This window comes from Lacerta agilis, chromosome 2 (genome assembly GCF_009819535.1).
Source record: "Lacerta agilis isolate rLacAgi1 chromosome 2, rLacAgi1.pri, whole genome shotgun sequence".
Taxonomy (NCBI): Eukaryota; Metazoa; Chordata; class Lepidosauria; order Squamata; family Lacertidae; genus Lacerta; species Lacerta agilis.
Genome location: NC_046313.1, coordinates 68,821,061 through 68,848,479, shown reverse-complemented (window position 1 = coordinate 68,848,479; position 27,419 = coordinate 68,821,061). Strand labels below are relative to the sequence as shown.

The 27,419-nt window shown below is 42.6% G+C and overlaps 1 protein-coding gene across 3 annotated transcripts in view; it reads left to right on the top strand.

Annotated features, from left to right (window-relative positions):
- The window catches only part of CACNA2D2 (calcium voltage-gated channel auxiliary subunit alpha2delta 2), a 523,930-nt gene that overhangs the window by 333,263 nt on the left and 163,248 nt on the right, over positions 1-27,419 (top strand). For all 3 annotated transcript variants that reach the window (XM_033140620.1, XM_033140619.1, XM_033140617.1), the window contains exon 5: positions 13,529-13,573. In XM_033140620.1, the coding sequence (XP_032996511.1) occupies positions 13,529-13,573 (45 nt within the window). The remainder of the gene's footprint in view (positions 1-13,528; positions 13,574-27,419) is intronic.

Below are 27,419 nucleotides of genomic sequence, written 5' to 3'. Positions count from 1 at the left end.
GGGGGAACGGGACCCAGGTGGTGAGCCAGATCTTGTTTTTCCCAGCTCCTCGTGGGCCAAATTTGACTAGTGGGTGAAGCCAACCACTTGTAAATGACCCATCATCACAGTTATGTCTGGTGATGAGCACTTTGAACCCCCAACAAAATCAGCTGATTGATGGGACTACATAGCACCACACTGGGCTCTTTCAAAAGGGATTTGAAATTCTAACACTCAGCTGACCATTGGTGCTTCAAAAGCCAGATGCACATAACTGATGAAGTTCTGACCAGCAGGACTTCAAAAGCATCACACCTGGACCTCTGAAGCACTGTCAGCTGATTGGTGGCACTTCAGAAGCCCCCTTTTTACCTGCCCACAGTTGACATCATCATATCGTGTCAGGTGACTGGCAAGATGGCCTTGCAAGCCAAAATGACAGGCCTGGTGGAACTAATCAAGTCCTCTAGCTACAGGTTCCCCACCCCTTCTCTAGAGCATCCTTCTCCAACCTGGTTCCCTCCAGATGTTGTTGGGCTGCAACTCCCACCATTGATGACTTTGCATCATACTTGCTTGGGATGATTGGAGTATGCTCTTGGTTACAGCTCAAAGTGAGGAGAGAGCTTAACCGCGATTCCCAGTTTGGATGTCACAGTAACCCAACGTTGACTCAGTTCAATGTAACACAAGAGCAAAAAAGGACCAGGGAGGATAAAAGTGGCTGTGAGCTCCTCTTAGGGAGCTTATGTTTGTGCAGACTTGCAAAGCTAATGTGTGGCTTAGCAAGTCATGCGAACTAGGCTGAGATATTAATTCATGCCAGGACACCAGGGGCAGTTCTGATATAGTAATATGGCTTTGTGAGAAGCAGGATTCCCACCCACCCACCATTTATATCCTGGCTTTTTAGTGTAAACTGCACCACTCAGTGAGGCCAACAACACATAAAATAATGTTTTTTTATGATTTTTGTAAATGTTTTGAGCTGTTTCGCTGAAATAGTAGGTGCTGTGTTAAGGAGTAAAGAACCAGATTCAACTAACCAGTCTTACTAGCAAAAGCCTGCATTAGCCCTCTCATCCTATCATGTACCTCCTGAGCCTCCACAAATTGGGTTGTGGGGGTCAGGAGAACTTCCCAGAAAAATATGCAGGGGGAGGAGAGGGGCGATCATTCCATTAGGGAAGTAGAGATGCTTGTGCCAGTGGGGCAGTCTCCCAACACTACGCTGAATTCCTCCCGCAGTGCTATGTGCATGGCTCTCTGCCTTTCTGTATGCAGCGTTGTGTGAACAGCGTTGGGGGAGGGGGAGGTGTAATTTATTACTGAAGAGGTGCTCCTCTTTTTTTATTACTCACTGATGCTTGCAATGACTCCCCTGTGCCTCACTGGGTTCCTTTGCCTCTCAGTGTGGAGCTCCAGCATTCACTTGTGTAATTAGAAGCAGATGCCCCCACTTAGCAGCAAAGTTGCAGTTTGTCATTCTGTTCCATCATGATGACAGGTGAGCCCCCCACGCAGGCTAGTTGGTAATGTGCTGCAGGGAAGCTAAAAGCAGCACAGAGGCTCCTGAAGATTCCACCTGCTGCAGTTTAAATAGGTGCAAAAGATATTCTTTCATTTCCATTTATTTGCTGGGCTTCAGATACTAGAGCTGTGGCCCCAGGGGCAAAAAAGGACCATATGACATGGAGTTATGGGAGGTGAAAAGGGGTGAATATAGTGGAAAGTGTGACTTCCCCATTAAGGTGGCATTGTGTCACGACAGAAAGGCTTCATCAGGCCCAGACCATCAGAAATTTGCTTCGAAGTTTTAATCAGGAATGGAAGTCTCCATCCTGCTATGTCATCAAACAGGTGAATGGAAGATCTATAGTACCCAGTGTGACTGCAGTGCTGCTGGTTTTCTCTCCAAAATGATGCTATAAATTCCACACCAGATTGGGAACCGACTTCTCTTTATTTTACCATTGCTTGTGCTTAACTGGGATTTACAAAGAGGTGATTTGACAGAACACTGTGCACAGTGCAGCCTAGATCTATTATCAAGGAGCTTAATACGTTCTGCATATTGTGTGTGCCCAAAGCTACAAGCATGGGATAGATTAAGGTCTTGCTCTGCATTGTATGATTTGAATGGTGTGATAGCACCAAGGCATAGAACACAATCTACCATTATTTAATAGAACACTGTCAATTTCAAAAGGGAGTCAGGAAAGACTAACAGAAGGATGTTATCTGCCAGTAGGTTAAATCCTCACAAACCAGGAAGACAACAACTTTAAAATCTTCCTGGGTAACTTTGCCTTTGCATTTTGCAGCAAATATTCTCATCTCATGTTACTTCCCAGACAATCTAATATGTTGTGTTAATTGCCAACTCAAGTGCAAATGCTGTAGGTAGCAACTTGAAATTTTGCTCTCATTTCCATAAGCTTTTGCCACCATCAGCTGTTACATCCTGACTGCCTCAAGACTGGTGATTTCCAGAGGTTTTATACTACAATTCCCATCAGCCCCAGCCAACACAACCAATGGTCAGGGGTGATGGGTGTTGTAGTCCGGAGACATCTATAAAGCACCATATTGCCTTCCCCTGGCTTAAGGACAGATCCCAGGTGAAATATTAAGCTGACCTAAACTAGGCAATGCTTTTAAAAATTGCCTACAGGAAGTGATGCAGTCGGAATTCTAAAGGTTTCCTAGAATCATATGTGTCAAATATTCTAGGAAAAGCCAATATACCAGTAGCAAAAGGTCTTATTTTCTCCTGCTGCAAATTATTTAACTACTTCTGAGGTTTGGTTTCAGAATGTGCATGTATGAACATATATATTCTATACTGGTATAGGTGCTGGGGGAGAATATCAGTTTAGCAATGAGAACCCAGTCAGTTGCAAAGTCTCCAGACATTTCTGCACAATGCAGTTACCTTCCACCCAGGTTCCTTTAGATCTGATCTCACAGCTTGACAACATTGCACAACTTTCAGTTGTTGAGGGATTAGCACATCACAAAGGCACAGAGGCAGTCAATAAAAGATTATCATGTACCATACAACCAAGAAATATTAAAGTCAAGCTGAGGATTAGGAGAGAGGAAGTGTTTGCACCATGTGAAAAGGGTCTTTGGCATGCCATCTCCATGAACCACAGATGGAAAGGTTCTAAGAAACAAATTGGAAAACTGCAGGTTTTTAATGTGCTGGGAGGGAAAACATAATGCCCAGAACTGGGTCACAAAATCAAGGCCATTTTGAAATTGTATGATTTGAATGGGAGAATGTTCTTAACATTTAAATGTCCAACCAAGAAAAAACTCTAACTGCAGCACAAGCAACCTTCCCTCAGTTTGAGAGTGCTGTCTCTCCCAGTTTCATATACATTCCTTAAAATTTATCTTCTGCTAGCTCTTATTATTGTGCACTTGTTGAGTGAGATTGAACTCACCCATTGATCACTACAGCATAGAAAAATTCCAACTGTAATGCCCCAGGCATATTTATGCACATTAAATTATTGGCTGGCTGACTTAAGTTTTACATTGTTTACTCTCCCCCCTCCCTTCTGGAATTCCCCCAAGTCCATCTGTGAGTCATCAAAATCGACAAAGTAAGTGTTCATACTCAGGATCCCTTAACAGTAAAGACATACTAACTGTGTTAAGTGGTACTTATTATATACACTTGCTTAAGAACATTAAGTGACAGAGCAAGGCACACCCAGGTCAACATTCTTGGAAGAATCCCATACAACAGTAAACCTTAATGGTCCACTGAACATTGGCCAGTGGTCCACTAATGTGTGAGAGGCCAGGTATGTGCAGCATGGCAGCATCTACTATCCAATGCATTCCCTCTTCCGCACACCCACCCACCAGTGGTTTTGTAAATATTTTATATTGTAAACCACCATAAACAAATAAAGTGTAGGCACAGCCAGTGGGGGAAAGAGGGGGCAGCCCCAGAGAAGGTAACATAGGACCTCTTCCACAGCAGAGGCAAAGGTGAGGAACAAGAGGGAGGGAAATCCAGAGAGTCCGAACCTCTGAATACAACTTGGAGTCTATCATTGAGGGTGATATGAATCAAGTGATAACTCTGGCTAAACATAGATGCTTAAAATTGTTATGAGACTTCCGGGGGGCAAGTTGTTAGACTGACCCCCAGACAGGAACGAAGCCTCTGTGCCTTCCTGGCTACTAGAGTCCAGGGGCACATCAGTAATATGTGATTGTTCCCAGCTTGAAAACAACATACACAAGCCTTTAAGGCTAAAATCTACTTTATTGTAGATAAAGTGCAGAGTATGCCTCTGCGTAGCCAGCTCATATATTCAGAGCTGTGCATAATACGTCTAGCATCTTTGAGCCAGAACAGAAAGTAAGGAATACAACAGTACATTACAATGACATCACATGTGTGGGAAGGCTGGTATGGCCAGTGGTTTTCCCACAGTATGAATACATGACTCATGGTCAAGTGACCTCACTTCTTGCAGCTCGGTTTGTAATAATATCACAACAAAAATAAGTTTAGAAGCATACTTAGTTTCATTTTAATATGAGTTATGATAGTTATGGGTATGTGTTGAGGAGGAATTCAAGATCTCTAAGTGAGTTGAGGCAGAGGGGACAGACTTGCATGATTTTGTACCATGCTCTCAATCCCTAATCTCTAAATGAGGGTTTGGTGTAAATGCATAGAAAATTAAACTGCAAGAGCCAATATATCCCTACCTATGGAACCATGGGTGGGCAGATCAACCTTGGTTTCAAATCCTCAGGGAAGGGCTGGATTAAAGAGAAAATTCAATTCAGGAACCCAACTCATCATCGCAGCTCCAGTAATGAGATTCCCCTCCAGTAAACCATGGCTTCAGGGCTCCATGATATCCCCATTTATACTTCTCATGGCTGTTTTCCATAAACTATTTTAGCTCCAGGTTCAGAGTAGAGTGGCTTCTACTTGCAGAAAAGGACTTCCCTCCCTCTCCTCCACTTATGTGCCCCTAAATTTGTTTTGGGGTTTTCTCCAATCCTCCAGAGCAAATTTAGGGACAGTGCAGGGGGAAGGAGAGAGGGAAAGTCAAATTGCACAAGCCAATGTTGTTCTGCTCGCACAAGGATTTAGTTGAATTTGGCTCTCTGGTTTTATTGGCAGAAGAGTATTTATATGCAGTGCTTCAAAATGTATTAAATGAGCCTTGCAGTGTTTGGGGTCCTTCCTCATTCTCCTGAATGGAGCTCTCTGTCCTATCATGATGGCACCATTCTGCAGTCCGCCATCAAGTCTCTTTCTTTCATACTCTTGGATTTTGGTGCTGGCCAGCTTCCCCCCTCTAGTCTCCATGTTTCCCAAGTCACTGCCTTTCACATCTCCCCTCTCTCCAAAAGGAACCTAACATCACCCACATAAAGTCAATCCAGCATTGATGAACAAGTCTGTTGTCTCCCATAAGAGAAATAATGCAAAAAGGAGAAACTTGTTCTCAAAAGCGACGCAGCTTGCATAAAAACCTATCTGGCCCCACAAGGAAGTCCCATATTAGCTGACCACTTTTGAGCATCAGCTCCTGTATTCTGCTTTCTTTAGGGTTTATGTGCTTCCCTCCTCTTTTTTTCCATTCTTTGTATCCCTTATCCACCTTGGTTGAAGGGTCAGTTTGATCTAAATACCAATAATACCCTTTCCAAACTATAACTAGGCCAGGCTAAACTGGTGAATGCATTTATAAGTTGTCACGAGAGGCACATACATCTGAAAACATGGTAATCTCTGCTGAGGAGGGTGAATTCCATGCCAAATGTTAAATATAAGCTTATGCCTAGTCCTTTATATCCAGCTAGCAAACATCTTCCCATTGATGATTTTCTTGCTCTCTGCCTAAGTAATTGGCACAGATCTCCCTAAGCTGAAGCATTTTGTCAGCTTGAGTTTTAGCAGTCTGGAGAAGGAAGAGGAAATCGCTTTAGCTGAGCAGGTTTTGTCTCCATGATAACTCCAAAGAGGAGTTAGTCTCGCTCAGCTCATTGTGTAAGTTCCTCAGCATGACAGAACTGGTAATACTGACAAAATACAGAGTTCTGTGTTAGAGAGTTTGCAGTATAAGTCTTAAGTGTACAATAAAAGTTAAACTTGTGGTCAATAATGTAAATCAGCTAATATTTTTGGAAAGTTATAAGGGAATCATGCTTCATGCCATGCTAGAATTGTGGGTGTGGGTGTTTTAAAGGGAATGTAAATTAAGTGGTTAATGTGTATAACAACCAGCCATTGTGCACATTCACCAGGTCTCATGCAGAATCTACACATAATTTTTCCATGAAGAAGGAATTGTGCACATTTCCCAGTCAATACATGTAATCTGCAGCAGATTTTGAGATACATGTTTATATCAACTGAATTTTGTACATTCTGTAGGTAGTATACACAATCCCCATCAAACCTTGGGCATATCTCATCTGAATTTTGTACACGCTGGTTTAGGTACTTCACATTCTTTCTCGCGCAGCCCTTTTTTACCTGCTGGGCAACCCTTCATCAGCTGGTTAGATCTCCTTCTGCTGCAATTCCCATGAAGATTGACCGAATGCTTCTATTAAGCTTCTTCCTGAGCCTAATAGCATTTCCATCAGAATCAGGGGAGTGGAGGGGAGATTTAAAAATTTTCCGTCTCTGCAATTCTCTTTGTGCTATTCAACTGACTGATGAGCAACTGAAAGGAGGTTGAGCTGCGGGGGGTGGGGATGGGAATGATCCTGATCTGGAGACCCCTTCCTGGTGCTTGGCTCATCATTGGGAGAGGATGTTGAGGGCCATATAAGATTAGGTAGGGGGCCAGATGCAACCCAAGGAGTGCAGATAGCACACTTCTGAAAAGGAAATAGGGAGGTTTATTGGAGGCTATGTATGCTGACTGGAGAATGTGCATATTGCCCAGTCAATGTACAAAATGCATTCCCCAAGTCCTGTTGAGGATTATGTGTATCAATCAGGAATTCTTTATTATTGTTTTTATCTATTACATTTGTTAGTTGCTTTATTTTGCACAGGACAACCCAAAGCAACTGACAAAGAACAAAAATGTGCATAGTTCATGAAGCTTGGAGAATGTGCACAATGCCAACTGCTGTAAGGTACAACCTATCTCTTGCTAGAAATCCTTCCTCAAGGAAGTGGAGATCATGCTCTGCTCAATTTACATTCCCTTTAACAGTCCATTTTTAGTGCAGATGAACAGTCAAAGCAGAAAATTATGAAACTTTATAGTGTAATTTAAAACAAATAAAACAGCAATTAAAATATTATAACAAACAACTAACAAACCTTGATGATCTAAGCAGAAAGGCAAAAACCAGAGTCAAATCCCACCACGTTTAGTGATGAAAAGCTTGTCTAAAAAGAAATGTCTTTATTGCTGTGAGCAGACGCTGGGGAATCACTCAGCCAAACCACTCCGGCCATGTGGCAAAACACTGCATTAGGAGAACAGCAAGAGATAGCATCCAGCGAAGATGGGAGCGGGACATGCTGCTTTCTTGCTAGCCCACCCAATGGGACTGACAAGCTGCCTCTGCAGTTAATGCAACAGAAAGAGGCTGTAGAAAAGAAAACCAAGGCAGTCATCAAAGGGTTCTCAGTTGAATGCCAAGGGGGGAAGTGGAGAACAGAAAGATGGGGTAGGGCGGCGAATGCAGGAGCAGGTTGGAAGGCAGGAACTGAGGCAAGAGGAAGAGGCATGAGAAGAAAGAGAGGAGGTGGGAGTGCTATCAGGAAAGTCACCCACTGCCTTGAAGAGAAGCTGGCAGAGTAACTGCATTCCGCTTGTGTGAGAGAGTGCTTTATGTGTGGTATCTGTGCATATCTGTGTGTGGTGTGGGCAGGGTGAGTGTGGTATTTGCTTGTGCGTGCAGCAGCTTTGGCCACAACCACGGATGGCATGTGAGTGTCCCAGGGTCCGCCCGCAGGCCAATAAACACCTATAAGCATCAAGCATATTTGCATGCTTCCACCATCCTTTTTATTTCCCTGAGGTGTGACCAGCCATGTGTATTTCAGTTGACTGAACAATTTTTGCATATGTTTGAATTTTATTGTGCTTTTATGTAAAACATATGTTTTCCCACACTTAATTTTTTTTTATTAAGCAATATGCATACTTGTTTAATAAACAAACAAATAAGCAGATTATCCACCCCTCCTTTAAAGTATGCTGGAGAAATGAAGCCATCTCTCTCTCTCTCTCTCTTTGTAACAGCAATTGACAATGCCATCTTATTTTTAATTTGCCTTTGACCAGCTTCACTTTGCCAAACTGGCCGCACTATTTTAAAGATATCTTAGGCTGTTTGTAGATTTATTTCACCCTCCTCTGGTGTCATTCTTTTAGTTACCATGTCATTTAAATCAACACCCCTTTGAGAGTTTAACAGTTCAGTCAGCTGTGAGAAAGTGTGTGGCTTAGCAGCTTAGTTTAGAGATTGAGTTGTGAACCGTGACATCTCTGATTCATGAACTGAACCAGTCGTCTTGGAGCTGTTCCCTCATAGCCCCCTTAGTAGTGACACAGTGCTCAGCCCACCAGACACTACGACTGTTCAGTTTTGATTCATTCAATGGGATTTGTTTAGGGCTCCCTGAGCAAACCTCATTAAATTAATGGGAGCTGCTGAGCATTAGGACTTGGTGGGTTGCATCCAGAAAGGGGTCTTTTGCACATTCATTATCGATGCACAGTTATTTAGATCCTTCTGCTGCTATGACTGATAATACGGACACATGGGGCCATTCCTTGCAGCACTCCATCTGTTAACAGATACATCCTCTTGGAACAGAACAGCATCCAAGTAAACAAAAAGATGTGCCCAGCTCCTTCTGCCTGCTTCCAGCTGCCTTCACATCTGCATTGATGTGCCCCTCACTATCAATTGATTTGTAGAGCTCTTGATGCTTATATCATGGATATAAGTGCATGGGTAAAGGGCAGAAACTAAACTGAGGTGCACCTTCAAGTAGAGGAAGCATCTGCGCTGCACTTCTGAGAAAAGATGATTTCCCACAGCAGGGATGATAACTGCCGTTCCACGAAAATGGTTATGGTCTTTGCAGAGGTGCACATCTAAATGCACATTCAAACATGAATGGATTTAATAGTGTGCTGCTTTTTTATGGAATATCCACTTGCATGTACACCTGAGCAGGGTTTCCATCAAAAGCAAAGCATTGCCAATGTTAGTAGTGTCACTCAGGTGTGTACTGAATACATATCAGAGTGCATTTACTGTCTGCACTGCATTGCCTTCAGTGAATGCACATCCAAGTGTGCAGTTCCACTTAAATCAATGCAGTGTGGATAGGCAATTTCTGTGCTTGGGTGCCCACTTCAATGGGCATTCCATTTATTATGGCTCTTGTTCTAAACAATACAACCTCCATAGCCTATCCTCAGCTATGAGGAGATCATCTCCTTCACCTAGGCTCAAGGGGGCTCCTGCCCTCACCCTTCAGACAAAGAAAAGGCAATTTCCTTTGCAGCTTAAAATACTATTTTTGGGTGGCGGGGATGGTGGGATCTGGGTAACTTCTGCTCCTCTTTTAGTTCACAGGCAGAAGAGAAGCAAGTGGCACACCGCTTGCCTCCCCTCAGCCTAACCCATATTCATAGCAGCATGACAAAGGCAGGTACAGTAAGTGTGCCTCTGCACAGGGTCAGGCAGTTTGGGGCATGTGGTTTCTTTCTTTAAAAAGACATTTTTTCCTGCATACCTTGGGGGTCCTCCAAGAATTCAAGAAACCCCTCCTGGCCTGGCCTGACTCCATAGCAAGTTCCATATGCAGGACACCCGCAGTAGTGAGGGTAATTTGAGAATACTGTTTGAGAATAGCATTCCAGAATTTCAGGTCCCTAGAAAGACGTTCTTCTGGTGAGTGGCGGAACTGGTGGTGCTGAGCTTGCTGCAGGAGGAGAATGTACTGCCATGACTTCTGCATCCCCACTCCCATTTTTTGCATGCAGAATGGAGAGTCCAACTGCCCTTTAATTATCCCTTTTGATGGAATGTGAACTTCTATTTTAACAGTATTGCTGCTCTCTGAATTGCCTGTCCCTTTATGAACTTTATCAGCTGCTGCATGTCCTAGCATAGGAGGAAGAGGGATTGGAAGAGACCTCTCTATGTAAATAGTTTCTAAATACTGCAAATTAATGACATGCAGTTCTTCACTGGAATGATGAAATCACTCTCTAATTTTTCATTGCCTGTTTTGTGGTTCTGAGTAGAAGAGGTTATTAGCATCTCAGATCTCCACCATTAGCACACATTCCCCTCCAGCAAATGATAATGTATTTCTTGTTCCCATAGATTCAAAGACTTCAGAGTCGGGAGAGAGAGTATTATAAACCTCCAATGTGACCTTCCGTAGAATAGCACAGATTTGTAAATGTTAACACTTGGATTCCTATACCCATTCTTAGATTACTTGTAACTGAGCTAGTGTGACCTTCTAGTGAGGTATGTTATAGTTTGTTTCATGATGAAACATTGGATGAATGCAGATGCCTATTTATCAAGGGGGGAGGTAAAAGGTAAAGTTAAAGGACCCCTGAACAGTTAAGTCCAGTCAAAGGCGACTATGGGGTTGAAGCGCTTATCTTGCCTTCGGGGCGAGGGAGCCGGCATTTGTCCACAGTCAGCTTTCCGGGTCATGTGGCCAGCATGACTAAACTGCTTCTGGTGCAATGGGACACCGTGACGGAAACCAGAGCACCCAAAAACACTGTTTACCTTCTTGCGACAGCTGTACCTATTTATCTACTTGCACTGCCATGCTTCCGAATTGCTAGGTTGGCAGGAGCTGGGACAGAGCAACAGGAGCTCACCCCATTGTGCGGATTCGAACTGCCAACCTTCTGGTTTCCTACATGTTTCAGCCCCATAGCTTTGAAGTCTGCCTGCTGCTTCTTTGCAAAGCAAGTTAAAGGCAGACAACATGTCCATGATTCAATCTCTAGGTAGGGCTGAAAAAGACTCCTGTCGGAAACCTTAGAGAGCCAACCCTGTCTGCCTTATGAGTGATAAGGAAAATGTTGCTGGCTTTTTCAACTGATCAGAAGTCTAGGGAAACTGAGTTTCTCAGTCTAGGGAAACTGAGAAGTGGATTCTGCTGATCAGTTGGCAGGATGATGCAGACAATTTCCTTACCAAATGATTGTACACTGTACTAAGTTTCCAGCTAGTAAGTGGTTTCTGTATTCTGGTACAGGAACAGGCTCTGCAGTCTACCCAATTAAAAATATGGGGTGTTTGAGGAATTCTATTTTCATGGATCCCTAATCAAAATGTCATTCAATTAGCAAAGCCCGCGGTGAGCGTCTTAGTTCTACCTTTGAAGAATGGAGCCAAAGGAACCCGGTGGTCGTGAGTAACTAATTTGACCAGAAATCGAGCTTTTGGAACGATCCGGGGGGAAGGAGAAAGGCAGCCTGCCTTCTTCCCTTCGAGTTAAAGAAGCTAACCAATTTGAGCAACTGCTGCTACAGGACTGCTACAATGTGCTTAAAATTGATACATGAGACTGGCAAACTTTTTTCTTGGGAAGTAAATTAGTGGAAAATATCTCCATTTAAAGTTGCGGTATCTGCGCTCCAGTTTAGGAAAATGGCGATGAACAGAGAGGCAGGAGTAGAAATTTGATACCCACTTCCTCCCCCTCTACCAGTATGTTGGGCTTCGTCCTTGAACTGGTACTGAACTCTGGACTAACGGACGAACAGAGGCTCACTGCTTTGAAGGTGGAACTGCTGTACAGGAAAGTCAAAGTCTTGTGTGGGGGTCTGAAAGAGAACCAATTGCCCACAGAGGAGGCTTTTAAAACTTTTAACACTTTGGAAGAAAGTCTTGCCAAAGAGCTGAGAGGATGTCTGGGAAGATGGAGAGAAATGAGTGAGCTACTTCGGAGAAGAAACTCGCCTTTTGGGGGTGGCAGTCCCAAGGCGACGGTAAGATTTGTTATATCCAGTCCCCGAGGTGTGAGCTCGGGGGCCAGGGACAGAGAATTATGGTTTTTACAAGAAGAAAAGGAATGCTACAAAGAACCGGAGAAGCTGAGAGACGACGAGATGGACATCCTGGAGCTCGTGGCAAGGAGAGTTTTGGACTGTGCCTGGATCTGTGGACGCTTGGAGAGGGAAGCCACAGGGAAATTCAGTGTTGACGCCACCAGGAGAAGAATAATGGACAGAGGGGGTGTGGGGTGAAACACTAAGTAAAATTTGAAGCAGCCTGTCATGGAATTTCGAAATCGGAGGGTGAATACTGTCAACAATCTTTCTGTTTTATTTTTTGTTTGAATATGAAAGGAGATATTTTGAGTTACTATGTTATTAGCAGCAGTTTAAAGGATAGAAGAGATAGATATGATATAAATGATTGGTGAAGATTTCAATGGAAGAAGAATTATGATGAGATATTACTACGAGGATGTATTGTTAGTTAAATGTTGAATATATAATTGTGTGTAACTATATAATTGAATTTGAATTTCAGGAGAAATGGTTATAAAATAGATTAAGGATATGAACTCGAAGGAGAAAGGGCAGGGGAAGTCAATGGTCAAGATATGGAAATAGAAATTTTCTTTTTAAAGAAAAGATGCAACAAGAAAACTTGACACTGTTTGTATTTGTTTTATCAATGTATCCGTTTTGTACTTGTTTAATTGTAGGTGTGGGTGTGGGTATATGTTGTTATAAGAAAAAGGTCAATAAATTCTTATAAAAAAAAAATGTCATTCAATTAGATTAATGTGTTGATTGGAACATCACTATCAGTAGGATTTTGTGGTTCTCCAAATATTGTGATACAGTTCTCTGTCATTGAAACATATCAAGGCATGCATTTCAATACTGTTTTGAGGAAGAATATACATTTACATCTTAATTATGAAGAGTATTTTTAAAATAATTTTGACGATCAATGTGGAGACAACAAAATTGAATTATGGGCAAACAAGTGTGAGAGTGGAATAGAAATAGATCCATTTCACCAGTGGCATAGTGTGGGGGGGGGCCACAGGAGCAGTTGCCCCAGGCACAAAATTGTTAGGGGAACATTCTCTGCAAGATTCAGGTAGGTAGCCGTGTTGGTCTGACACAGTCAAAATATATAAAAATATATTTAAAATGTCCAATAGCACCTTAGGGACCAACTAAGTTTGTTCTTGGTATAAGCTTTTATGTGCATGCACACTTCTTCAGATACCTTCAGATATTATTCAGATATTCTCTGCAAGCTCTTTTGAGCGAAGGTAAACAGGACACCCAAAGACCAGAAGAAAAAGAGAATGTGGCCAACTTGTAGTGGCCCCTGCAATGAACATTGCCTTTAACATGCTAGAACTCACCAGGAACCCCAGCCCCCAGACAAGTCACAGTCTTGTTAAAATGAAATGCTGGCAAGCCTACTGATGACATTGAAAAACTTCTTTCCTGTGGCCTGGGACTGTGTACTGTACTAATCACACCTTTTCCCTTTTATTCTGTAGGAGGACGATATTGAATACTATGACTCCAAGGCTGACACAGAATATGTAAGTGTCTTTCAATTGTCCTTCACTTATATTTTATGCACTGAATGAGTTTCACATGTTATTTCCTTCAAGTTAGAATTTCACTGTCTACTTTGCCACCTTTGTTTAGAGCTCAGAGTAATTTGACTGGCTCCAAAGCACAGGATCTACACTTAAGGCAGTGAACAAAATGGGATTTTGTTATAGAATTGCAAGTTCTAATATTTCCTCATTGGGTGGTAATAGAAAGAAGCAATAATGGTTAAATTCAGGAGAATTCAGAACTCCTTTTACTTATGACAAATATTTTCCAGCAAGGAGGCACTTAGAGAATAGAAAGTGGGATAAAGTTGTTTTTATTGATCTTGGGAGCTGAAATGGGGGGGGGGGAGTCAAAGCAGGCATACATTTTTTGTGTTTGCTTCATTTCATAAAAGATTTGGCAGCATTATTTGACTATTTTAAACTCCTTTTTTCTCTTTAAATTGTGTTTATCTCAGACACATTCCCATGAATCCTTGTGAAAAATACAATAACACATGTAAGGGAACATGTTTCAGTCAAATATAGGCATGGGATATCACAGTAAAATCTGTAGAGACCTAACACGGTATGATGGGCAGTGTAATTCTGCTCTGGGTATTGAAGCAAAATGAAGATTTCATATCATTCCACCTCTTTTCATAGAATCATAAAACTGTATAGTTTGACCCCAAGGGTCATCTGGTCCAACTCCCTGCAATGCAGGAATCTCAACTAAAGGATCAATGACAGATGCCCATCCAACCTCTGCTTAAAAACCTCCAAGGAAGGAGATTCCACAACCTCCCAAGGGAGTCTGTTCCACTGCTGAACAGGTCTTACTGTCAGAAAGTTATTCCTGATGTTTAGCTGGATTCTCCTTTCCTGTGACTTGAAGCCATTGTTTTGAGTCCTACCCTCCAGAGCAGGAGGAAACAATGTGACAGTCCTTTAGATATGTGAAGATGGCTATCACATCTCCTCTCAGTTTCCTCTTATCCAAGCTAAACATACCCAGATCCCTCAATCATTCCTCATAAGGCTTGGTTTCCAGACCCTTTATCATATTGTTTGCCTTCCTCTGAGCACATTCCAGCTTGTCAATATCCTTCTTAAATTGTGGTGCCCAGAACTGGACACAGTATTCCAGGAGTGGTCTGACCAAGGCAGAATAAAGCAGTACTATTACTTCCCTTGACCTGGACACTATACTTCTGTTGATGCAGCCTAGAATAGCATTAGCTTTTTTTGCTGCTGCATTACACTGTTAATGCATGTTAAGCTTATAGTCTTCTAAGACCCCTAGATCATTTTCATATGTACTACTGGCAAGCCACATGTCCCCCATCTTATATCTGTGTAGCTTATATCTGTGTGTAACATGTCATTTTATTGCAAACATATAATGACAATGGAACCTTGCAGCAAACATTGAAATCACACTGTAGCTCTTAAATTAAGAAATAATAAAGATAAAGGGACCCCTGACCATTAGGTCCAGTTGTGTCCGACTCTGGGGTTGTGGCACTCATCTCGCTTTACTGGCCGAGGGAGCCGGCATACAGCTTCCGGGTCATGTGGCCAGCATGACTAAGCTGCTTCTGGTGAACCAGAGCAGCGCACAGAAATGCCGTTAACCTTCCCGCCAGAGCAGTACCTATTTATCTACTTGCACTTTGACGTGCTTTTGAACTGCTAGGTGGGCAGGAGCTGGGACCAAGCAACGGGAGCTCACCCCATAGTGGGGATTCGAACTGCCGACCTTCTGATCAGGAAGCCCTAGGCTCTGTGGTTTAACCCACAATACTTTCATCCAAATAGATGAGACTTCTTATGTGTGTTTTTCCTTTCAAATCCCTATTTCAGTGTGAATTGTGGAACTTGAAAAAACCCGTCCCCTTGCTAACTGAATGCTGGGGTTTTTCTCTCTCTCTTTGAATGCTGCTTGAAACTCTAAACTGTAGAGTCTATGAGATTACATTTGATCTCATGAAATGATGACTACATTGCCAATCAAACATAATGAAACATATGACTGATGCCTATTCCCGCCTGATTATTCTGAAAGGAATATCTTTCTTTTCAGAAGAGATATCTCTCTTTGTCAGACCCTTTCACATAGCATGGGGCAGGTCATATGTTGGCTCAGAAAAGCAAGACCAAAGAGATCTACTGCAATCACGTTTGAAAGCATACCTGCCCACCATTGTGATCTTCTGCACGTTTAACTGGGAGTAAGTTCCCTGAAGTCAGTGGTGCTTCCATCTATGTAGATATACATAGGAAGATTTCCTTTACCTGAATGATACTTCCAGAAATCTGACAGGCAGTAGGTCTGCCCCTTGGACCTAGAGAAGGAGTGACAGTGGTTGGCTCCACTCTGTACTTATTTTGTGACAGCCCATCAGACAAAGCCTGAAGGAGCCAGGTGCACTTTTGCTAGAGAAAGTCACTATGCTTCCTGGGAAAGTTTCTAAAATTAAAGCTGGCATCTGAAATTCAAATGAAGAGCAAACATCTAATTAGAGACAGAATCTAATTCTCTACCCTCCTCCTGGCACAGCCATCCTGTAATTCTGGCAATCAGCATGTTAAGTACAAACCAAAGAGCTTCAATCCCCCAAGGAAATAGGCCTTTGCTAGTGACTGTGTGCAATGTGAATAGAGTTCTGTTCAAAACAACTCCCAGGCATTGGCCACTGGGCTTAACTCAGCCCAGAAATGGCTGCATTTTATAGAGTTTTCTGGAGTGCTTTGGAGTCTTCCTGGGTGGCCTAAATGCTGAAGCAGGGTGTGCCCTTGGGGCCTCTCCTGTGGCCAAGAAAAGGAAGAACAGATATTAAGCTGCCTCAGCTTGGTGAGAGGACACAAAGCCTTTGGCGCCTACTTTTGACAAAGCTGTTCTCCTTAAACTTCATAGCATTATAAATCAAAGACTGAGGGGTCCGGTGTAGTTGATGTTACATAGCCTTTAAAAAGTAGTAACACAGGACCACCACTGTACTACATAAGTGAGTACCTATTGGAATGGAGAAGATACCAGCTCTTGGCAGTAAGTGCCTGAATAGCCATTTCTAATACCCCTTTCAAACCTAATTCTATGACCAATGGCCAGCTAAAACCCAAATGGGCAGCAAACAGAATATGAGAGAGAACAATCTGTGTTCTATCTAAAAGTAACCCAAGATCTGAGGCTATGGTTTTTGACACTTGAGATGTATATTTTTAGGACCCACCCACCTTATTTCTGTAATTTTAAGTTGTTTAAAACGCTATTTAATATTTCATTGTAATTGTTGTAACCTGCCCTGAGACCTTAGGGTGAAGGGCATGTAATTAATTTATAATAATATGCCAAAATATGGAGAAAGACCACAGGCCAACCAAGAGCATTTCCCTGTTACATTCAGATATGTGTATAATCATTCATACTTCTGAGGACAAGGTGGTAAATCTTCAACTCTGGCATGCCTGTTCCTTTGCTCTTGAGAATTTATGGTGCTGTAAAGAGCAGAAATGTAAGATTTCCTACAGACACATAGGGTACAGGTGATTAGTTTAATAATAGATGGATTTTTAAGGTCAACCAGGAGCACAGACACCATTTAGCTCAACTTCCTTAGGGTGTCCCTATTTTCATTGGAGAAATGTTGGAGGGTATGGAGTTATCTGACTCCCCAAGCCATCTGAAAGCAGCCTTGTATAGGGTAGTTTTTTAATGCTTAATGTTTTATTATGTTTTTATATGTGTTGGAAGCCCCCCCAGAATGGCTGGGGCAACCCAGACAGATGGGCAGGGCAAACAAAACAAACAAATATAAAAAGGACACCCTTATTTCCATTGGATAAATGTTGGAGGGTATGATTCACCAGCACACTTCTTAACTCCTCAGCAGTTAACTAACCACACTGATAGTAATAACAGTGATCGGCTCACTGCTATCTGCTGTTGAGGCTGCCACAAAATTCCATCCTCATATCAAGCAGAAGTCCTCACATCCACGTTAGATAGTGCTGAGAATGCTGGATCAGTACAACGCTGGTAGGGTTATATTGCATGGGAAGCTGCAACATGAACATTGTTTTTATTCAGGAAGCTTTGTGTTAAAGGTATAGAACACAAGCTTAGGCTGCATTGGAAGAAGCCTTTGGGCACATAACAAGTTCACATAGATTAGAAGTCCCCAACTTTGTTGTTGTTCAGTCGTTCAGTCGTGTCCGACTCTTCGTGACCCCATGGACCAGAGCACGCCAGGCACGCCTATCCTTCACTGCCTCTCGCAGTTTGGCCAAACTCATGTTAGTAGCTTCGAGAACACTGTCCAACCATCTCATCCTCTGTTGTCCCCTTCTCCTTGTGCCCTCCATCTTTCCCAACATCAGGGACTTTTCTAGGGAGTCTTCTCTTCTCATGAGGTGGCCAAAGTACTGGAGCCTCAACTTCAGGATCTGTCCTTCTAGTGAGCACTCAGGGCTGATTTCTTTGAGAATGGATAGGTTTGATCTTCTTGCAGTCCATGGGACTCTCAAGAGTCTCCTCCAGCACCATAATTCAAAAGCATCAATTCTTCGGCGATCAGCCTTCTTTATGGTCCAGCTCTCACTTCCGTACATTACTACTGGGAAAACCATAGCTTTAACTATACGGACCTTTGTCGGCAAGGTGATGTCTTTGCTTTTTAAGATGCTGTCTAGGTTTGTCATTGCTTTTCTCCCAAGAAGCAGGCGTCTTCTAATTTTGTGACTGCTGTCACCATCTGCAGTGATCATGGAACCCAAGAAAGTGAAATCTCTCACTGCCTCCATTTCTTCCCCTTCTATTTGCCAGGAGGTGATGGGACCAGTGGCCATGATCTTAGTTTTTTTGATGTTGAGCTTCAGACCATATTTTGCGCTTTCCTCTTTCACCCTCATTAAAAGGTTCTTCAATTCCTCCTCACTTTCTGACATCAAGGTTGTATCATCAGCATATCTGAGGTTGTTGGAATTTTTTCCGGCAATCTTAATTCCGGTTTGGGATTCATCCAGTCCAGCCTTTCGCATGATGAATTCTGCATATAAGTTAAATAAGCAGGGAGACAATATACAGCCTTGTCGTACTCCTTTCCCAATTTTGAACCAATCAGTTGTTCCATATCCAGTTCTAACTGTAGCTTCTTGTCCCACATAGAGATTTCTCAGGAGACAAATGAGGTGATCCGGCACTCCCATTTCTTTAAGAACTTGCCATAGTTTGCTGTGGTCGACACAGTCCCCAACTAGGGCTGGGTATTATTTCATTGCAATTGTTGTAACCTGCCCTGGGACCTTATATATCGTCCAAATCCAGTTTGAAGTCCATATCGTTATATCAGCTTCATAGATTTTAACCTTATAATATATTGCAAATCATTGGGCGGGGGGTGTTTGTATGTTGTGTAAAAATCACAATGTGGGAAAAACTGTGAAGCCAGCCAATGCTTCTCTCAGTTCCTGAAGCCCCTGTTAGCTCTGCTGGCTCAGCTCTTCCCTGCCTCTTGTGGGGGGCAGCAAATTGCATGAGCAGGCACCAGCAAAAATCACAATGCAGAAAAAAAAACTGTGAAGCCAGCCAACACCTCTACATAGCTGCATCCTTATTGCAAACATTGACATATAGCAATATATTGCAATGTTTAGCTGGTATTATATTGTCATGTTGAAAACCAGGAATCACCCAGCCCTAGCCCCAACTTCATGAACCTAACTACTCTACTCCAGCAGACAATGCAGAATTAAGACAGGATGCTTAAGAAAATGAGACTGACTTGGTAGTTTCATCAGGGAACCATCATTGGCAGACGTATGGTTTCTTTCAACTTCCACGGTCAGGTTTTTTTTTTCCCTGCATAGCTCTCATGAATACTCGAGCATGAAATCTCTCAATGTTTAAAAATTAATCAACCTTCAGACAACCTGTGAACTCTAAAACTGTAAGAGGGTGGAAAGGGGATAGGAAATCAGTTTCCAGGACTATTAATATCTCAGAGCAGTACATTTTATGCTTGTTGATGGTGGTGTCTGATATTATTACAGATTCAAATAAGTTTTTGTTGGTTTTTTTTGTAAAACGATGGTCCTTCGTCTATTGAAAACACATGTAGCATTCTCTGCCTAAGCCTATTGCTTCACACTCAGCAATATTCCAGCTAATTTTCTTCCAACAAATAAAGAAAAGATGATGGTGAAAGTGATGATGGTGATGATGAAATTAAAAAGATACTGAATTGTCTGCAGTGGAACTAAATAGAAAGAAACCACAGATCCTCCATTTTTGTTAACATTCATTTTAAAATTTAAATTGAGCATGATCTCACTCAAATGAAGTTAGTTCAGACAGACAATGCCTATTCAGTAAAACTGTGACTTTATTCAAGAAGCTTATGCCAGATATAAATGCGGAAAGAAATAGAAATGAGGTTCCTATTCACTGCACCTCTGGTTTGTCCCAATGTAATTCTGATTGTGGACCTCTAAAAAAATAATAATTTAATTTTAAAAGGTAATGGGGATGCTAGATTGTGTGTAAATGGGAGCTCGAGATATAATATTTGTAAAAAGAAAGAAAAGGGAGAGGAGAGGAGAGTTTAAAATTCCTCTTTACTCATTCTTCCAGCAGGAGAGGGTTTCAATGTTTATTCACAAAAAAGTGTTTAAATTAACTAACATTCGCTATTGGATGCCACTAGCAAAACGGGAGAAAATTACAGTTATTTTTCCAAGTCTTATTATTATGTTTATGGTTGGAAGACAATGTTTAAATCATAGAGGAGGCCAAAATTCTCCAGCCAGATCCCCAGCTGCCACCATTCTGCTACTGTCACTAGAACTTTGTGGATTTCTACCACACCATAAATTGTTAATTTCCTAGTATTTTTTTTAATTAAAAAAATAGCGGGTGGGCATTTTTTTCCTGGGCTGATCCAGGATGCATGTGTGTGTTTGCTAAAACAATGTGCTCTAGGGTATAAATGAGGGGGACCTTTGCATCTGCCATTCCAAAGGGCCTGATCCTTTAAATCACAGAATAGCCCGGTTCCATGCTTTAGCGAAATATGAGTACGTTTGTATTTGATTCATTTTTCTGACATTTTTGGTGGCCTCGCTGTGCTGGTACAAATGGCCAACTGATGTGAGAAATTGCAGGCAGAAGCCTGGAAGCTTGACCCTTCATGCACAAGCTGCTGAAGTTGAAAGTGATGGCTAGAGGCTTCTTTAATTCCACTGCATCCAAAGACGCTTCTCTTTCTATTTTGCTTGCTGTTTGAGACTATGGAGAAAAATTCCCTCCTAGGGAAGAGGGACCTTGATGAAGTCAGATTGATCTCTGCAGTCAAATAGGGTCCGTATAATCTGGATTTCTTTCTCCTTCTTAACTGGCTGGCTGTCCTTTGCTATCATCAGCAGCATCATGGCAGAGGGGAAAAATCTTACATGTCATGTAAAACTTTTGTCTTTTAGACAAATCAGATGCTGAAGCTGAAATCAGAAGTAGAGGACTGGTGCAGAAGAGAAAAGGGGGCTTCTAAACCCTTCTCCCTTGTATTGCTTTTTCTGCTGAAAATCATCCCCATAGGGAGAAAAGCCCCCACCCATCCCGCCCGCAAGAATAACAGCAGCTTGGGGTAGGAAAACAACATTGAGGAAAGAGTTTTAAGAACCCCTTCTTCCTCCACAGCAGTATTCAGACTGCAGCCTTAGCCTCACCTTGAAAAGAACCATGGAAATACATGGCATGTAGCTTCCTAAAGGCTGCTGCAATCCTAAGCGTATTTTAAAGGTAAAGGTAAAGGACAGTTAAGTCCAGTCACAGACGACTCTGGGGTTGCAGCGCTCATCTCGCTTTACAGGCCGAGGGAGCCGGCGTTTGTCCACAGACAGTTTTTCCAGGTCATGCGGCCAGCATGACTAAGCCGCTTCTGGCGAACCAGAGCAGTACACGGAAATGCTGTTTACCTTCCCGCCGGAGCAGTACCTATTTATCTACTTGCACTTTGACGTGCTTTCGAACTGCTAGGTTGGCAGGAGCTGGGACCGAGCAACAGGAGCTCACCCCGTCGCGGGGATTTGAACCGCCGACCTTCTGATCGGCAAGCCCTAGGCTCAGTGGTTTAGACCACAGCGCCACCCACGTATTTGCCTGGAAGTCAATACCACTCAACATGTTTAGGATTGGGCAGTCCAGGTATGGTACAAATAGAATAACTTTCCACATATTACCATTGCAAAGGGACAAGAGAAATTGCTGGAAAATTGAGCAAATGGACATTACTATACAGCTTCCCCCCACCCCCAGTTTCCTTTCTTATAAAGGAAGTTGAATTTCAAGTCACAAGGAAAGTGATTGATGCATTGGAGGCAGCCACATCAATGGGTGTGTTAAGCAATGCAAATGGATGGGTTTCCATACAATCAGCAGGAGTTTATGAACTGCACTGCTGAGGACTCCAGAGAATGGGAGGCACTGGAGCTGTCAATGCTTGCCTGAAAATGGAGTTCATAAATGTGATCAATTTCATGGCAGCCAGACGGTCTCCTTAGAATCATGAATTGATGCTGTCGGTGTAATTATTATAAATATCAGATATTTATACCAGGCCAGCAGGAAATATATAAAAAAGCACTTTACCAATAAATCATAATATTTCCGCCACTCTGCTTAATGGCATATCAAACACAGATAGAACAACATGCCAGGCAGGATATAAATAATGCTTCATACGTTTGGGAACCCTGTGAGTCACAGCTAGTCTTCTCTCACACTCAGGGGACATAAACAATCCCAGATCCGTTAATGGAGATCAAGGCACTATTTTGGAAAGAAAAATGAAGATCAGTGCAGGGCCAGCTTTGCCATGAAGTGACTTGAAGTGGCCTGCTTCAGTAAGCAAATTCCCACGACTGTCCCTTTCTCGCTTCCAAATTCCATCCTAGTGTATGCTTTGTTTGTTTGTTTGTTTTAAAAAAGTGAAGCCCAATTGAGATGAGGGCTGGGCGGTTGTGGTTATTTCAGACAACACCAGCAGGCCTCCACTCTCTTTTTGGTGAATTTCTGATGTGGTAAAAATGGCCACAATAGCACAAGAAGCTTATTCTCTCAAGCACCATTTCCCGCTAAGAGTTATTACCGGAGTTATATTCTTGGGGGGAGGGGGGGAGGCTACCACTTTGCAGATAACTGGCCATGCTGAGTAACAGGACCTAGTTTTGATTTCAACGGCATAAGTTTCATACTTCAAAAACAACTCCACACAGAGTGGCCCCTTTTCCATCACCAAAAAAGAGGACAAAAGAGGATGCAGGTTTGTGTATGTTAATGCATAGGTATAAATGCAAACCTAGAAATAATTGCAGTGATTTAAACAGACATGCATTGCATCTTGACACAGTGTGGAAGACTGTGATCAAGTGATCTTAGAGACCAACTAAGTTTGTTCTTGGTATGAGCTTTTGTGTGCATGCACACTTCTTCAGATACGAAGGTATCTGAAGAAGTGTGCATGCACACAAAAGCTCATACCAAGAACAAACTTAGTTGGTCTCTAAGGTGCTACTGGAAAGAATTTTTTATTTTATTTTGTTTTGACTATGGCAGACCAACATGGCTACCCACCTGTATCAAGTGATCTGCATGCTTTCTCAAGTCTGCTATCCAGGTGCTCACTCTTGGTGGGAACCTTAAAGGCCTGTGCACTCCCTTCTTGTGGTTATTTATCTTTAAACCATACTTACGACCAGATAGCTCAAGGCTGGGGACCCTATGGCCCGCCAGATGTTGTTGGAAACCCAGCTCTCATCACCCCTTGAATGGCAAATAGTAAGGGATAATATGAGTTTTAGTGCAACATCTGGAGGACCACAGGGACACATTAGAGGACTGCTGATGAAGATCTTGGCTGGTGGGGCGGCTGATAAGAGAGAAGGCGATCCTTCAAATGTCCTGGTCCCAGACCCTGAAGGGCTTTATGGTTAACACCAGCACATTGAATCATACCTGATTAAAAGTCACTGCACTTTTAATAAGGGAGCCAAATGTTTCTGATAGGCACCATCATTCATGCTGCCTTCCCCCTTCTTGCTGCAGCCTCCAGGCTGGTATAGTAAAGGATGCTCTAGGAGGGTAGTATGTTCAGGAATGACGGAACAGAATGATTGGCATGGAGCTCTAGGTAGATTTGCATTAGTAGGAGATGGGCCATTCTCAGAAACTGTTAATAATTGACAACTTGGGGAGAGCATGCTGAAGTGTTCATCTGCATCTCACAGCATTCCAGGCATGGGAGAGGATTGAGAGAAATGGCTGCATGCTCAGTGGTGGATTTGACAGGACTCTAAACAAAAGCAGCCATCACTTGCCAAGCGCTCTCTCCCAGTCTCTGCAAATCCATGAATAATTAGCTAATTATAGGAGAGTTATTCAGAGAAGGCAAGTGTGTTGATAGTAACACTGTCCTGAAAGTTCCAATTGGATTCTTTTTATTCTTTCTATTATTATTATTATTATTAGTAGTAGTAGTAGTAGTAGTATTAATATTAATATTAGTATTAGTATTAGTATTAGTATTAGTATTAGTATTATGCACATGGGTGGGTGGTTGTGGAGGACACAAAAGAAGGTGGGGAGATCCATAATCTTCTGTAGGTAGCAAATTATGAGGGTGAGGGATATGCATTTGTAATACCCAGCAGCAGATTATTATTTTTTCCTTTCTCAACTGTGTTTGCCAATGTGGGAATGTGGTGGCAGCACCCCTGATGCTGCCCAGGGTCAAATACACAGAGGCACTGGAAATCAAGTGTCCTTGTAGTTTTGAAGCAAAAAAGGACAACAGAAATCTGCTTCCACAAAATTAAGGCTGTTGGGATCTGGCATGGCAGGAGTTAATTCTAAAATAGCATACCATTATTGAATGGAATTTGCAATAGATGTGATAAAGTGTTATTACCCTTTGGCAGCCTGATACCGCTAGCAATGCTGATTTTGTTGCGAGATTGATTGTGGGTGAGGCTTTTTTCCTTTATTGTTTGGTTTTTTTTTAATCAAGCTACTGCTTGGAATCACAAAATGGTATTAGAATGTCAGCGTTCCTTTGCAAAATTATTTCCTGCCCTTTTCGATAGAAGGGAAAGCTTGACTGACTGACTCCATCACCTGAAACAGGAAGGCCAAAACAAAACAAACCCCACTTGTTTGCTTTTCTTCTTAAATTCTTCTTACTTTAAACCAACCTGATTAAAATAAAAATCTGACGAGGTATATAGGCTGAAGATGGTTTTTGTAGTGTTGGGTTTAATAGTACGGTGGCTCTTCAACAGATGGAGGAAAACATGCTGAAAGCAAAGAACTGCAGGCCATAAGCCAGCAAACATTCATTAAATGATAATAACAGCGGACCTGCTTAAATTAATGACTTTTTTAAAAAAGCAAGGTTTCCAGTCAAAATCTTATCCCATAAAGCTTACAAATACCTTGCATGCGCAGTCACAGAGCCAGATGCAATCCTCAGGTCAAAACGAAAGCCTACCAAAAAAAAGACCACTTCTAAGAAGCTTTCTAACATTCAAGTCTGCAGAGCCATCTCTCTTTTGCAAGGTTTGTTGGGGTTTTGTGTATGTGTGTGTGTGTGTGTGTGTTTAAGATATTAAGGCTGAAAGCAGGCACTAGAGGGAGGGAGGGAGGAGGGAGCAAAGCTCCCAAAATGTCAACAGCAGATGAAGGGCATTGGAAAATTTAATCTCCCAACTTTCTCAACTAATGTGACATTTGGATTTCATTCTGATAAGCAATCGGTCTGAGATCCCCCCCCCCTTTTTCCCCTCCTCTCCTCTGGCTGGTAATTTAAAAATAAATGGTCTAGAAAGATCTCTAAACATTACCTTTGGCAAAGTGTGTGTTTTTCCCCTTAAAAAAAGAGAAGCAAACAAGCGAGAGAGACTGATTGTTATTTATAACCAGTGCAACTATAAAAGCAGAGATGCGGCAGTCTAATAACAGGCTCTTGTTCATTTGTTTCTGCATATTGTTGCAACTACCTGAGATTCCAGTGCAGTACACTCTTCTGAAGCTAGGTGCAGCCTTCTCCAACCTGGTGCCCTCCAGATGTTTTGGATTTCAGCTCCCACGATCCCAGCCAGCACAGTTTATAGGAGTTGCCGCCCAAAACATCTGGATGGCACTAGTTTGAGGAAGGCTGTGTTGCAGGAAATGCAGAAATGAAACCCCACACATAACTGCTTGGGCGGTGGGGAGAGATCTCCTCCCCCCCCCAAAAAAAACCGAGTGGCAAAGCTGGATGGCAGAATGCCTCCCCCCTTGCTCACTCGGCAGGAGGGGAGGCATTCCACAGAGTTTGTTTCTGCTAACATAACCCTCAACCAGTTGTCTTCAGTGCTGATACTTAAGGGGGCACCATTGTCTCTGATTTAATACCCCATGGAGATGAACTGGAGCACTCTTCAGCCCTTAGGCACAGAGCTGCCTCAGTTGACAGAAGCCTCCAAGGTGGCAGCTCTGCAGAAGGGGCACTGGGATCAGCCAAATCACCCGAGATCTTGCAGAACAAGCAAGATTCCCACCAAAGTCAGGCAAGATCTCACCCAAAATCAGTGCCAGTGCCAGCGCTGGTGCTCTGCTTGTGGCAGAAGTGGCAGGGTGAGTGGAAGAACGGCAGTGGCAGCAGCAGCAGGGCAAGGTGGCACTTCCCGTTTCACCTCAAGCGGAGAAATAGGCTGTAACGCCCCTGATTAGGCACTGTGATTTTCAGACTCGGTGGCTGTAATTAGGACAATACAGGCCACAAACATTGTTATTAGAATTGCAAACAGGGTGGCCATGTAGGCCTGTACACTGTTACTGAAGTGTACAACAGCACATAATCAGTTGCCCTGCACACATGGATAGCATAAGAAGTTGATGCGCTAGACACAAGTTGATTTCATGTGCCTAAACCAGCATGAGCCTTAGCAATTCATCAGCTTTCTTACTAAAGATGGATCAGGGCTCACCATATAAGAGTGCATGGACCAATCACCACCCTACCCATCCATGTGTTTATGCACACATTAATTTTTGCCCACCGAAACCTGTTTTTCTGTATCAATTTATGTGATACAGCAAATGTAACAAATTAGCTATTATATAAACAAACACACACCCTTCCACCCTGCCTTAAAATTGCTTGCATATGCCAGGGAACACAGAGGCAAGGAGGCACAGTGAGGGAGAGATGAAGAGACCCAAAAGTGAAAACCCATATCCTTGGCAGACTGCAAACTGGTGCACCTCCTGGGAGCAAGCACCACTGGACTCAATTGGGCTTTCTTCTGTGTAGACATGCATGCAGTCACACTGCCAGGCATTCAGTCCTCCTCACTCCCTGAAGGCTGGCACCCCATCCTTGCATCATAGGCAGCAACAGCAACAGGGTTTTCCTCTTAAAGCTAAGCTAGCAGCCTTTAACACTTGCAGCAAGGAAATCCCTGTTAATTATGCATATTGCAAATAAGTACCCGGTACTTCCTTTTGTTTGACCTCCTGAATCTACCACCAGTCATTTTTATTGGGTAGTCTTATTTTATTCCATTTCTGATTCCCCTAGCAGAATATATTCTCTTGGCTGCATACATAATAAAAAGCAACAAAATACAACTTAATAAAACCATAAATCCGTAGAACTAACCCAGAAACAGATTAAATCCAGCTGTAAAATCCAACAGAGAGTGACACAAATTAAAAACCCAGCAATGAATCCAATAAAATTCAGTTAAGCTACAAAAGCTATTAAAAAAAAACCCAGCCAAACTGTCATTATTCTGCAGAGGTGGGAAA